We start from the raw sequence: 15373 nt of genomic DNA on the forward strand, positions 1-15373 counted from the left end.
TTGCCTCAACTCAAGCTATTGCATGACAAGGGGCATGCTTTGAGAGGTGACACAATAAGGCCTATCCTTCCCACTGACCTTGGCTGGATCCAAATGCCACTTGGTTTTCTCCTACCCTATCCCAGAAGTGCTTTCTTTTGTGCTGTTCCACTTGGTCCTTATGCAACCTTAATGCAACAGGTGGAAATCGCTGGTCCCTAGATATGCTTCATTTCTTATTTCCTCCTTTTATCATGTAACTTATATAATAAAATAATAATAATATTAATATTAATATTAATATTAATAATAATAATAATTTTTTATTTATACCCCGCCCTCCCCAGCCAAGGCCGGGCTCAGAGCGGCTTACAAGCAATAATAAAAACAAGATGAATGATTACAAACTTAAAAACAAAAATAAAATACAACATTAAAATAATGGAACATTAAAATATTAAAATGTAGCCTCATCGCAGGAGGAGAAGGAAAAGAAGAAAAAAAAAGAAAATAAAAAAGAGAGAGGGAGGGAGGGAATCAAACTGGCTCCAAGCCAAAGGCCAGGCGGAACAACTCTGTCTTACAGGCCCCGCGGAAAGAAATCAGATCCTGCAGGGCCCTGGTCTCATGAGGCAGAGCGTTCCACCAGGCAATCTATTATATAAATGTAGCAAATCAGTGAATGAATGAATGAATCTCCCTAACTATTCAGGTACTTGCAGTCATCTTACCACTTTTGCATCCCCCTCCCCCGATCATACCAAAATCTCATGGGTGTCTAACCTGGCTGGTCCACCACAGAACTCTACTAGTGTGCTGTTTATATTGATCATCTATTAAAGCAAAGCAGAAGGCTTGGGAGTTAACATTCATTCCTTGTTTTGCCAATTCATTAGAGTCTTTCAGAATGTGCTAACAGTTTTTAGCTATTTTTAGGATGGGCAGGACTTGCTGGGGTGGGTGGGGGCTTTGAGAAGTTGGCAAAAGCAGAGTTGAAAGGAAATCTCAGCTGAAAGCTAACCTTGGGATATGTAAAGTCCATTCCACCAGGATATTCCTGTAGTACTGGACAATACCTTGCACAGCAGGGAACCAGACTGGATTGGATTAGTATTGTTCAACCCTCAAGTAGATTGTGTCTCCATAAACTTAAAAGGATTTGAAATCATCTTTGTAGCCTGCCAAATTTTTGCAAGTTCTGAAAGATGTGTAGGGCAGATGGTTAAGCACAAGGCAGAGAGAAGCATATCCTCAGAATAAAGCTGTGTATTGTGGATGTGTGAAAGCCATCTTTTCATTTTCACATACATATATATATAGAAGGCTGATTGCCGAAGAATTGATGCTTTTGAATTACGGTGCTGGAGGAGACTGCAAGAAGATCAATTCTTAAGGAAATCAGCCCTGAGTGCTCACTGGAAGGACAGATCCTGAAGCTGAGGCTCCAGTACTTTGGCCACCTCATGAGAAGAGAAGACTCCCTGGAAAAGACCCTGATGTTGGGAAAGATGGAGGGCACAAAGAGAAGGGGACGACAGAGGACGAGATGGTTGGACAGTGTTCTCGAAGCTACAAACATGAGTTTGACCAAACTGCGGGAGGCAGTAGAAGACAAGAGTGCCTGGCGTGCTCTGCTCCATGGGGTCATAAAGAATTGGACACGACTAAATGACTAAACAACAACAACAACATACATATACATATACATATACATATACATATACATATACATATACATATACATATACATATACATATACATATACATGCATGCTGGAACATTTATCTGCAAAAGCATATATGCAATCCTAACAAAATGCATCTAAATAACTACTGTGGCATCACATGCACACAGCTGGGCTCATTTCATATCATTATATTCATTCAAAAGCACAGATCTCTTTCTCTGAATCATGTGGCTTTTTGTTGCATGGGTATTATAGCAATCTTCTCAACAGACATGTTCAGGACACATAATCACAGATATGAATATAGGAGTTTTCGAAGAAGAACACTCCAAGGCTTTTGATGGACTTTGATAGAATTGCCAGCAAGCCAAAGATACACACTACAAAGATCTACACTACCTAGAAGCTGTGGCTAGTTACTATCCCACCCTCCAAAAGCATTCATATACCTATCAGTTGTTCCTATTGGCTGTTAAGGAGCATATGTGCCCTCTGTGTTAGCACCACACTGTAGTGCTCAGCTTGTTGCATCCCATGCCTCTGCTTCTACATGCAAGTACATGCAGCAAACTAGACATTCGTGGCACCTTTTCACATGCCAATTCATCTAGGTGTGAAGCAAGCCCTAAATGTTAGCCTGGTTTATAAAGATAAAATTCCATTGTCTTCATTAAAGAATAAGAAATAAAGAGCAGGCCATGTGTGTGCATATCAACTTTTTGCTTGTTTATCACAAGTACGGTAGTTTGTGACATTGTTTGTGACATTGTGCACAGACGCAGGTACCAGTGCAGCTTGGCTTAAGCCATGGGACCTGATTAATCAAACAAGAGCACACAATCAGCTTTTGAGCAGCGGTGACAGATCGGCTTGTACTATGTCAAGAAAAAGACAGGCTATTAATTAACTAGAAAATCATTTGTCGGTTTTAAGATCTCAGCAGGCTTGTCGCAAGTCCTAACATTTCACTGTCTCATTCTGCACCATTTACGGAACATGTGAAATTATGCAGAACACCAAAAGGTGAAGCTGTTTCCATAGAGGAGAAAAACAAAATAGGTTCTCAGGGAATTATAAAAACATTTAGAAAATAAGGCCTCCTTGTAGAAGGATATGCCAAATGTAGTATTTATTAATACAACTGACATATTACAGAGGTGGTGGCCAGAATTCTATAGTTAATAAAGAACGTGACAGACATATTTACTAAACATATATCTAAAACACATTTACTTGGAAGAGTCCAAGTTTCCATTTCAGTGTAAGTTACTTCGGAACAAACCTGTTTAGGGGCCTAACTACACATTACACAGACATGCATGTAACGAAACCTCAAATACCCTTATAGCCTTTCTTCAGAAGGATCAAAACTGATTTTGAGGAAGGGGGTATTAGGAGCAGAGAAGCAGTGTGCAAGGGTGGGAAGGGGTGTTTATCCTTTTTTCCTATCTGTTGTTTCCCTGGTCTAAAGAACCTAATCCCTAAATGAACAAATAGGGGATCATATCCGAACATAGTGAGGCCCTAATCATCTATTTGATGAAGTTTAAGCTTACAAGAACTCCTAACCTCCAGTAGGGTGGAGACACTTGTCAAGCCAAAATGGATTTAGATGGTTTTCTGACTGTTCCAGGTAAGTCCCCATTGCCTCAATGTCCTGGTTGATCTCTGGATTAGAGAAACAACTTGGACAGATGACACAATTGCTCCTGAGAGCATCCTCTTTCTGTGGATGAAGGCACATCTTGGTTTTCCAGGGAGCTCAGGGCAATGAAGCAACAGTTATGGCGCCTAGAGTGAAGGTGGAGCGGACGCACTCGAAATTGGCATAGGCAGAGCTCCTATTAAGCCCTGCAGATCAGACTGAGGGAGTGCCAGGTTCCATGGGTGGGAGAAGGGGGAAATCTCATTGCACAAGCAGACCTCACTTCCTATATGCAACAACTTAGCCCACCCACAATTTTGTTCCAGACAATGTTGGGCAGCAACCGAGAATCAGACAGCATTTCTTTCTTTCTTTTAAGTAGAGAAGAAGAGCCTTGATGGATCAGCCCAAGGGCCAATATCATAATGAAGATGAATTTGCATCCACAGGAGCTTGGTGCATACGTAACAGTAAATGAGAATTAAACCAAGTATGGCTTACTGGAAATGAGCGAGCATGCTGGTGTACACTGTTCAAATCACACACACCCTATACCTTTTGCCATGTCAGGGGAAAAACAAAACCAGACTGCCGGCTTAGCATTCCATGCGAATCATGGTTTGTTCTTGGTTTGCCCTTGTGGTTGTCTGGCGAGAAACAAGACACAAGGACTAGTTTGCATGTACATCTGGTTGCGGACGGGATCCATTCCAGAGCTCCGGTCGGATCCCGAGGTTTCCGCAACCTGAGGGACCACTTCTGCGCATGCGCGTGGGGCGGTAGACTGCTTCTGCGCATGCATGTGCAGTGAAACCCGGAAAAATGCTTCCAGGTTTGCCACGTTCACATCCTGAAGGATACGCAACTGGAGGTGTGCGTATCCAGAGGTACCACTGTAATACTAAGTCAGCACTCTCATGTGTTTCCTCTCAGTGCAACAAAGGGAAAAGGAAGAGGGCAGAGACAGTATATGAGTCACATGTACTAGTGTGCTTGCTCATTCCTGGTAATCCATACTTCGTTTAACTCTGGCTTACTGTTATGTGCAAACATGGCCAATAAGTAATATGTCAATATATAAATATCAACCAACCAGCAGAAAGAGGCACACTGCATCTGGAATCCCTCTGTGGAAAAAAGGAACAATCTGACAAGTCTGAACTATCTATATTTGTAACAATAAAAGGGAGACTAAATATATCCAGAATTATAGAGGGTGGTACTGATATGGAATGTCTGAAACATTTAGTTATTAAAAAGGCATGAGGCTGAGGACTGGATTGAAGCAGGGGGCAAGCCTAGAAGCAGCTCTTCTGTACACTTCAGCTTGGATGAAGAATTTAGAACCGGCTGCCAAAGATAGCAATAAAAGCATGTCATTTTTTCCCATTATTAAGTTTTTTAATTGTGTGGGTGAATCCTTCCAGTGCTTATGAAAGGGGAGGATTAATAGTATTTACTACAGCTATGCAACCTCTATGAAAGCTCCAATTCATAGCTCAACCAAGCAAGATGATTTCTGACCTCTGGCATTCCCATTGAACTGGACTCTTGAACTTATGCACCGAACAATTTAAGACACTGTGTGTGTGTGTGCACGTGTGTGTGTGTGCGCACACAGATGTGTGTGTATGCTGTCTATAATCACTTGCAGAATGGGCCTCTCTATACTCCCACTGATGCCAGACATTTAATGAATACATCAAAGACCTACACTGTGCACAAGCAGCTCAAGGTATGTATCTGCGAAGACCGCTGTCCTCAATTTGAACTCCAAAGCTCCTCCCCAGTCACACATATTAAGAATCAATTCATCATTTCAAATCTTAATCTGGTTGCATAGGATCTGTAGAACACTGCAGTTCTCTCTAGGGGCAAACAATATGGATCTTTGTAGGGTCCCAGGCATACGTCAACCAATTGCTAGCTGGTAATGAATGAAATGGAAACTTAGCCTCATTCTGCAAAACAGTGATGGCCCCCCCACTCCACTATATTTACACACAGTAACATTTTAGTGTCTTTACACCAAAGCAGCAAAAGGCTTGGCTTGTACCTGTTGTCCTCTGAAATATGCACATTTAACTACTTAAGTTCTTATATGTTGTTTTAAAACAATGCCACCATAATTTTATTATACCTTTTGTTATACTGGTATCATTCAGCTGAAATTGAACCAATTCAGGTTTTAGACTCATGCATATTTCACTATATTATTTATTTAGATTAATAGCCCACCCAAACCCAAGTGGAGTTTTTTAAGAGGAGTAAAAAACAAAGAGGACTCAGAGCAAAATAAAAAGAAGTTCCTTTTCCAACTTATCTCTGAACTCCAAAGGCCATCTCAAAGAGTAGGCTATGTTTCAGAAAGATGCCCAGATATTAGTTTTCATACTGGAGCAACGTGGAGAAGTCGGTTCTATGGCTATATCAGGTTCATATTCATATCTTTCCTCAACCATAAGGTGACTGTAAGATACCCACAATCTCTCAGCCACAGTCTCACAATCCCCTACAATATGGAGATAATCACGCTAGCCTTCCACAGATGGCTACTGTGAGGATTATTGGGACAAGGTATGTGTAGCTCTTTGTAAGCAACTTAAAATGTACTATACAAGTGTTAGGCCAGGTGTGGGTGAGGGGCAAAAGGAGATGTAATTCTATGCATGTCTGTTACACTTTTATCCAGCCCCAAGCAGCTCATGGGTTCCCCCAATTATGTCCTCACAACAACCCTGTGAGGTGAAAGCTGGGCTGAGACATAGCGGCTGCCTCAAGGTCACACAGTGAGCTTCACAGTTGAGTGGGGATTTGAACTTGGGTTCAGCAGTCCTAGCCTGACACTAGTCTAATCGTTATACAGTGGTACCTCGGGTTAAGTACTTAATTCGTTCCAGAGGTCCGTTCTTAACCTGAAACTGTTCTTTACCTGAAACACCACTTTAGCTAATGGAGCCTCCTACTGCCGCTGCACCACCGGAGCACGATTTCTGTTCTCATCCTGAAGCAAAGTTCTTAACCTGAGGTAATATTTCTGGGTTAGCGGAGTCTACAACCTGAAGCGTCTGTAACCCGAGGTACCACTGTACTGCATCAGCTCATGTTGTCCACAGGACCAAATTACTCTCTGGCATTTCCACCTACAGAAGAAGGCCCAACACAAACACTCTCCAGGATGCCAAATAGGAACAGGATGTTGATTAGTTTGTAGCAGCCGTTGGCGGAGGGGGACGTACACAGATTGTTTTGTTTTCTGCCCTTGGGAGGAACACTGTGACAAAGGCTGAAAACTCCTAGTGTTAGCGGTAAAAAGGGCTACACTTTGAACCAACAATGCACCGTGGAAATAAATTAGTATGTGGGCTCTATCAAACATCATTGTCACAAGAGAAGCCCTACTTCGCATCTTATGGTGCCCTCTGGTGACAATGATAAAGTACATCACCCTTCCCCATCATTTTATTTTTTTGCCTGGAACAGGCAAGTCTGTTGAATTTCTGCCTATCAAGCCTCCGTTAAGCCTCTGTTAGGTGGAAGCCCCACTTATTGCTTCCCACACTTTCCGGTATTTAGCACTAAAACAGAAGCATGTTTACTATAATATTTGACTACATGGGTACAGTGGACGCTTGGGTTGCGAACGTGATCTGTGTGGGATGCACATTTGCAACCTGCAGAGTCTGCAACCCACAGTGGCGTGTCTGCGCATGTGTGGGTTGCAATTCAGCACATATGCGCATGCGCAAAGCGCGATTTAGCCTTCTGCGCATGTGCGATTGCCAAAACCCAGAAGTAACCTGTTCCGGTACTTCCAGGTTTCAGCGGTCTGCAACCCAAAAAAATGCAACCTGAAGTGTCTTTAACCCGAGGTATGACTGTACACATTAAGAAGCCACAACAAACAGCAGGCTAAGGGCCATAGCTCAGTGGCACAGACAGCATCTGCTTGGAATGCAGATGGCCCCAGGCTCAAACTGCGGCATCTGTGCGAGCCTCACACAAGGAGCCAGCTCCCCACTTCAGAACTCCTCCCCACCCCTCCAGCACACGGAAACTGCCACTGCAATTTTGGCTACAAGTAGGATTAATTGCAGTAGTATCTATCAATGTAAATGCTGCAAATTGCCCTATCATATCAAGACTGCAACAAAGCAAAGCAACTTGGGTCTTTTTTTCCAGGTGTCGTACAAAGTAAAGAAGAAGCACATGTGTTCTTTGGTTGCAGAGTCTCACCGACGCAGCCTTAGCTCTGGACTGCTTTTCTTCTCAAGGGGTCACTAACGTGGTGCCCAGAAATCTTTCCTAGCGCTCTCCAACTGCCCCTGCTGACAGAAACATTCTGTTGTAGCCAACAGAATGGGTAGCTGTGTCTTAGGATTGCAGGGACGGTTTATTAAGAGTTTTACGATTTTTTTGGGGGGGGGGGTTATATTCCTTACACAGATACCAAGTAAGCCTTCAGCATTCTTTCCCAACCTCCATTTTCCCTGCTAGATAATCAGCTTAATAGCCAATAAAAAATTGCCAATAATATATCTAATTGTTAACCTTACCTGTAGAAAATATTAGAACCGTGTTGTTCCAAAGGCCGTACTTCTTCAGGGCTGCAGTGACATTTCCCACAGCTTCATCCATAATAGACACCATTCCTGCATATTTGCGTCTCTTTTTGTCTTTGATAAAAGAATATGGCTCTATGTATTTCTCAGGTACTTGAAGAGGCTCGTGGACTGATTGCAGAGCAAGGTAGAGAAAGAGAGGCTGTCGCAAAAAAGGCACAACACCAAAAAAAGAGACCGCATCATTAAATGCCATAATCAGCATACTGGCTGATAAGCTTCCAGCTGCAACTACTGGCTTCCTTCCTGCCTTCTGTCTTCAGTTCTCAAGGATAAAAGAATATTTAATTGAAGACATCCCCATTTTTATGATGTTGCCAGACTCCACTGGCCCCAGCCAGAATGGCCAGCAGTCAAGGATGATGAGAGTTGCTGTCCAACAACATCTGGAGGGCCATAAGCTGATCTAACTCCAGGCAGACCTTCAAATTCAATTTTTGCTTTCATTAGGGAAGTCTAGAAATATTTAAGAGCAGGGCACACCAGTAATTGGGTCAGACATGCTACATTAGTGGTGCAGGACAGGGAGTACTCTTTGTATAATCTGTCTGAGACATCTTTTAAAGATGAAACTTTCTTTTCTCAGTTTTTCCTGGGCCACTAAGGCTGGACTTCTCCCTGTTTGTACCTTATGGTATTGTATTGCATCTTTGATTTCTTTTTGTGGTTTATATTGACAGTTTTTACTGTTTATTGCTTTGAGATGTTTAACATTAAGCAGTTTAGATGAGTATTTAATAATAATGTTAAAATTTAACATTACAGTGGTACCTTGGTTCTCAAACTTAATCCATTCCGGAAGTCCGTTCCAAAGCGTTCCAAAACCAAGGCACATTTTCCCATAGAAAGTAATGCAAAACTATCTAAGTAGACCACTGATCCATTAAATGAAAGCAATCATCAATGTACTGTACTATAAAATAAATGAGACAGTATTGTAGATTATAAAAATAAAAATTATTATTTTTTCTTACCTGCACTGATGGTAGTCATTGTTTGGATGGGAGGCTTTTATCCATTTCCGCAGTCACACAATCAATCAATCAATCAATCAATCAGTAGCTGAACTGGGTTCCACACAGTCACAAAAACAAATTAACCGAAAAAGCCACAAAAACAAAAACGCAAATAGCAAAAACAAAAGCGCCAAACTTAATATATTCTGGAAGTCTGTTCGAAAACCAAGGTGCAGCTTCTGATTGGTGGTGCCCCGGAAACAACAGCCAACAGCCACATTGGACATTTGGCTTCCGAAAAACATTCAAAAACCGGAACACTTACTTCCAGGTTTTCGGTGTTTGAGAACCAAGTTGTTTGAGAACCAAGGTACCACTGTACCGATATTTAATAATAATATCTAATTGATCACCTGGTTTAACAATGTATTGATATTAATAATATCAATGCAATATTAATAATAACATACATGGTTTTCTACCAAGGACCTAAAGGCAGCATACATAAGGTTCTTCCAACTTTATCTCCACACCAACCTTAGGTAATGAGAGACCTAAGAGTGATGTGGCAGAGGCATACATGGAAATCTTTTGCAGGTGAAGTCGGTCCCACTGAGCTAAAGGGGGTTGTTTACCAGACAACCATGTATAGGATTGCAGCCACAGTGACGGCCACAGGGAGCCAGTGAATGAAGAAGGAACTGAACCAATGCAACCATCAAGCACAACACTATTCACTACATCACATTGGCAGCCACAGGTGCTGCAAGCAGATAGCACTGGTACAAGTTTTGCCACCGAGATTTAAACAAACTAATATTACAGTATTTTGAAACTGCTCTATCAAATTTATCATGCAAGGAGCAGAAAAACCAAAGAAAATGTTTGAGAAACTGAATTCAGTTTCTTTCTGATCTATTTTGTAGGACAGCCCTGTCAATGTCTTCCCCCTAATACATTGTTAAATTCCCGATTATGAACTTACGACTATAATGGGGCTAAGAACAGGTAGCTGCACCAAAGCGTCTGTTCATAAATGCATCAAAATGTATTAATTCCAACTTTATATTTTAAGAAAGAGACAGAATTGTACCTTCTCAGTCTGGTGATTAGCTATAAGATCTACTGCTCTTTCTGTAAACACATTAGTAGAGTACATGTCTTTAAATCCATCTGCAACTTCTTCTCCCTCTCGAAAATCGAGAGCACATCGAGTTACGTTCTTCGCTTCGATGGGCACACAGCGCTCGTGAGAATAGTAATCTTCACTTCCAAGAAGGTAACCTAAAAAAGAGAAATATTAAGTCTCACTTTTTATGTATTCATTAAATTTATGTATTCATTACATTTCTCTTCCCACCCTTCCTCTCAAAGGAGCCCAAGGAAGCAAACATCAAAATGTTTAAACAATACAATTTAAAATAAAACATATTTAAAACATTAGCAAACAAAATAAAAAACATTCTAAAACTTTTAGAGTATCTAAACCATTTAAAAACCATCACATACCCTCAAAGCTGCAAATTTCATGGTTGCCATGGTCAGTATCCTTCAGCCTGGATAAACAGGAATGTTTTTTAATTTATATTGAAAGCCAATAATGAGGGAGGGAGACATGCCTCGCCGGGGAGGGCATTCCACAAACAGGAAACCACCACCAAGGAATCAACACAGAATCATGCCTGTGACAATTTCAGTAGGAGAGTCTTTAAAAGCAGAATGACAGTAATATTTGGAGCTCCCTTTGCAAGTCAGTAAAAAGGAGGAATTTACCTGGTCTGGTACACCTGGGAGAGGGGGCGGAATACCAGGACTAAATAGGATTGTTTTTATAAAACAAGTCAACAAATCATTTGGCAAACTCTCTCATCCCCACCATTAAAAAACTAAAAACAAAAACCGTTAACATCTGCTTCCATGCTTGCATGGTTAATAGGAGTCCAATGATGCTTTTAAACTGGCAAGTGCATGAGAGATTTTGAAACTGAAATGATGGAACGTCAAAGATGAAAAGCCACAGCAGCCAAGATAAAACAAAACGAAACAAAAACCCTATAATAATTCTTGCAGCTGAAGCTAGAATTACTAAGCTATTTCTATGTTGCAAAGAGTATTTTTCATGCAAGCTATTCAAACATTTCCAATCTCCTGCTGACACCAACTGGTGAGTGAGACAGTCTTTCCAGAATAAAGTATCCCCATTTCCAAACAGAACAGAAGGATTTCCAAATAAAATCCTTCTGCAGCTAGCTTGCCACAAATTAGTGCCATTTAACAGACACAAATACAAAAATCAGGGTTAACACCAATGGATAGTAAGAGTTAATAGGCAGCTCCTCCAGTTTGCAGTCACACTGAGCAAATGAAAGTCCTATATTTCTTTATTATATTTAACAAAAAATTTATGCCACATGATTTTAAATAATTTAGAGATTTTATTACAAACAAAACCAGAATTATCAATAAAAGGTAGGCAAAAACAGATACTAAACATCCAAAAGATAATTAAAATTAGCAGTGTGCCAATGCCACGATATAGCACGGGTTACACCCTCAGTTACCTAAACATGGCCTTTGACGTTTCCAATTTTTAAATTTTTTTCTGGAAGTGCACCTGACAACACTGAAACAGCATTGTGTAAGGAGCTTGTGTTAACTGTGAAAAATGCACATTTCTATACAAAAGGGGAAATCCTACAATGCATTTTATTGTCTTTCAAAATTGTATTGGGGGGAACCCCTCAATTTGACCATTATGGCTATTGTACCCAAGTCAGTCTTTCCTAGTCTTTGCAAGGTTCAGATCCTAGTATCTTAAATTCCCACATCCAGCTCTATAATTAATAAAATAATAACAACAATAACAATAATAATAATAACAATAATAATAATTTATATGCTGCCCATCTGGCTGTTTCCCCAGCCACTCTGGGTGGCTCCCAACAGAATTTTTAAAACACAATAAAACATCAAACATTAAAAACAGATGTCTTCTAAAAGTCAGATAGTTGTTTATTTCTTTGACAACTCATTACCAGTATCAGTTTGCAATCAATGTGTGACATCCAGTGCTGCAGGAGACTTCTGCTTATGCAATGGGGCTTGCCCTTCTCCTCTTCCTCCTGCCCCCATGCTCCTTCAATAGATTTTTAGGGCATGCAGGAGGCTGCAGATGGGGCAAGGAGGAATCTGGTCCACTAGCTGAGTCTCCTCCTGTTGTGAAGGTATGGCCCTGGGGGCCTGAGCCCGTCTTTTGCACCATGCCCCACATATCCTACTTCTTCCCCTTTTAAAAAAACTTTATTTTGTGGTTTTTAACTTGCTTATTAAGCGATTTTTCCTGACAGTCAGCCTAAATCTATACATATAAATTAGCATCTGCAAATGTTATGCAAATCTCTGTCACGGTTCTGTGCCTTTATGCTTTTAAGGATTTAGCAATGCCCTTGGTTGGACTGCACCCAAGATTTTCATTATAATTCATAACTCATATGCATGGCCATCCATAATAGTAAAATGATGGAACAAACCAAGAACAAAGACACATGGTCCCTGAAGACAGCCAACAAGAGCCAAGTAAAAAGCAGGCAATTTCTGCTCCATTTTGGCGTTTTATGTACAAGCATGTGACAATATTGTTTCTGGGAGACAGAGACATTTCCTGTACTATAAATGTGTTCCATACACATTTTCGCTTATTTCTGAATGGAAGACAGAAGAAAAATCAAATCTTTTCAGTATTTCATACATTCCACACATTTACATTATATGCTTTTATTTTTCTTTTCACTCAATCCACCATACAAAACTCATCATTTCAACTCATCCCATCCAGCACTTCACATCCAGAAAATTCCATGCCACAGAGAGGTTATAAGTTGGGCATAACTTAGTGATAGAACACAAGCTCTAATTCCCCAGCTTAGGTTTCCTGAATACAGAGTCCTTCAGCTGTGATTCTTGTTCTGGTATCTGGTATCGCAGATACAAATCAGTGACACAAGTCAATGCCTCCATGGTCACAAAAGGCCCCTGCAACAACTTTTGAGAAATCATTATCTCAGAGGCAGAATAAGGTGACATCTCTGATGCATCAGACTTCTGTACTTGGTAGAAATTAGCACCTTATGCCTTCGTCCTCCTCACGCTGTTACACCATCCCCCAAAGCCTCCATAGCAGCTTCCCCCAATCTTGTACCATCCAGGTGTTTTCAACTACAGCTCCCATCATCCTGGCCCAATGACTGGCCATGCTCCAAGATGAGCTAACTGGTATTTGGAGCCCAAAACATCTGGGATCCACTAGGTTGGGAAATGCTGCTTTAAGGAAAATGTAAGCCATGATGGCTAAGTTATGCCTCTGAGTGACAGTTGCTGGGAATCACAAGTGGGGAGACTGCTCTTTTGCTCAGGTCCTGTTTTCAAGCTTTCCACAGATATCTGGTTGGCCACTGTGAGAACAGGATGCTGGACTAGATCAGCCACTGGGATGAACCAGCAGGCTCATCTTATGTTCTTACTAAGCCAGAACAAATTATTGACTGCTGGACCATCCAATGAAAACAAAGGAGGAATAAAGTAAACGTCACTTACCAAAGTAAGTATCAAATCCTCTGCGGGTTGGAAGGCATTCTTTTCTGTACATTCCTAAATGCCACTTTCCCACCATGTGGGTAACATATCCTGCCTCTTTAAGTAGCTCAGGCAGGAGTTTTTCATGCAGTGGGACACAGCTGGGCTGACACGGCCAAATTATTTCATGCTGTAAACCTGTATGGATCTAATGAAAACAAGTGTACCTTACACATCGGTTACACCATAATTTTCTGATGCGCAGGCAGCGCTATCTGCACAGCAACACGTTCATATTTAGAGGAAAACAAATCTAACATACCCAGATCAATAATGAAACTTTAAATACATCACATCTTAGAAATACTGAAAAATAAGCAGCAACTGTGTGCAGGGTGGGAAATCACTTAAAAGTAATTGGTGTACATTTGCAGGACATCTAGGCTATGAATCCAAATGAAAGGAAGCAAAACACAGAACTGCCATGTCTAACACATAGGAGTTATGGGGGAAAGGTACCTGGTGCGGCTTGAAAACGGAGCTATTACCCAACTGAAGGATACTCAACAGCGCCATTCTAATAAATGTTTTCTTAGAAGCAAGCTCCACTGTGCTCAGCGGAGCTTACTCCCTGGTCAGTGTCCTCATGGAGGACCGCAATATCTCAAGGACTGCCTCTCTCCATATGAATGAACCCAGATCCTGCAATCACCATCTGAGACCCTTCTTCAAGCACCTCCTCCATGAGAGGTCCAGAGGGTGGCAACTCAAGAATAGGACTTTCCTGTGGTGGCTCTCCGCTTGTAGAATGCTCTCCCCAGGGAGGCTTGCCTGGTGCCTTTATTACCTATCTTTAGGCACAGGATGCTGGACTAGATGGACCTTTGGCCTGATTCAGAGGGCTCCTCCCCTGTGTAAGGGCTTCCGCTTGAACATTCGTGCTTCTCCCCACCCCTTCTCCACTGTGTGCTGACTGAAATTGGCCCTGAGTGGGTCTGGAGAACAGAGTGGGTCCAGAACAGCACACGGAAGGAAATGGGGGTTCATTCTGTCTGGCAAGCTGATATGCTTGTGCAGGTAGAACATCAGTAATTGTGCAATGTTGACTTGCACCCAGTGACAGAGCACAAAAGGGTACAAATGTCTGCATAGACTGGGGCCCACAGTAAGTTACTCAACCTCCGGAAAACCTTTGCAGCCCAAAGGTTGGATCCAGAATTTGCCCACCCTCTGCAGGCCACTGTTGACAGGTGGGCAAGGCCATTCATATGTCAATCACCTGGCAACATCTGACAACAGGAAATTCTAATTTCAAGCTGGTGGCAGGCACAGGTTTCTCTCTCTTCTTAGAGCTGTAATGCTTAGTGCTAAGATGGGAGACAATAGATCCCTTATCTCCAACTTTGCCCTTAGAGCTTAGATTGGAGATGACAGAGCTTTGCTTCAAATGGTGTTAACAACCAAATTAGACCTGAGGCTCCCCCATGGTGGCTCCCCCATATTGCTGTAGGCCATCACTGCTTTCAGTCATGAAGAGGGAGTGAAGTTTTGTGGCCTTCCTAAAGTTGGAATCTGATTACTATTCAAAACAGAATCTCATGATCATCAAATCTGTCACATACAGGACTATTAAAACATTCTGTTCCCTAACACTTTGCATTCAACTCCTCCATCAAATGCCATGTACACCTGTACAACATTACAACATACACTTGTGAAATGTTTTGCGTTTCTCTCAAAGTCCTCCCCAAAGTTGCAAGCTTCAATTAAATGCAAAATCTGTTTCCAGCTTCTGAACCACTAACCACAGAAATGACAAATACTTGTATCTCATTTTTCCAGTCATGGTTTCATTAAGCTATTTTGGAAGGCAGTTCTTAAAAGAGGAATACCAAATGTATCATAATTAGC

At 41.5% G+C, this 15373-nt stretch overlaps 1 protein-coding gene across 1 annotated transcript in view; it reads right to left on the reverse strand.

The window, feature by feature from the left end:
- ARSB (arylsulfatase B) overlaps window positions 1-15373 on the reverse strand; it is a 68881-nt gene that overhangs the window by 46306 nt on the left and 7202 nt on the right. Inside the window, exons 2-4 of the mRNA XM_081881206.1 lie at window positions 13484-13670; window positions 9984-10174; window positions 7869-8076 (exon numbers count right to left, since the gene is read on the reverse strand). Of these exons, the coding sequence (XP_081737332.1) occupies window positions 7869-8076; window positions 9984-10174; window positions 13484-13670 (586 nt within the window). The remainder of the gene's footprint in view (window positions 1-7868; window positions 8077-9983; window positions 10175-13483; window positions 13671-15373) is intronic.

The sequence above is a fragment of the Podarcis erhardii genome, assembly GCF_964252035.2.
Source record: "Podarcis erhardii genome assembly, chromosome: 11".
Lineage (NCBI taxonomy): Eukaryota > Metazoa > Chordata > Lepidosauria > Squamata > Lacertidae > Podarcis > Podarcis erhardii.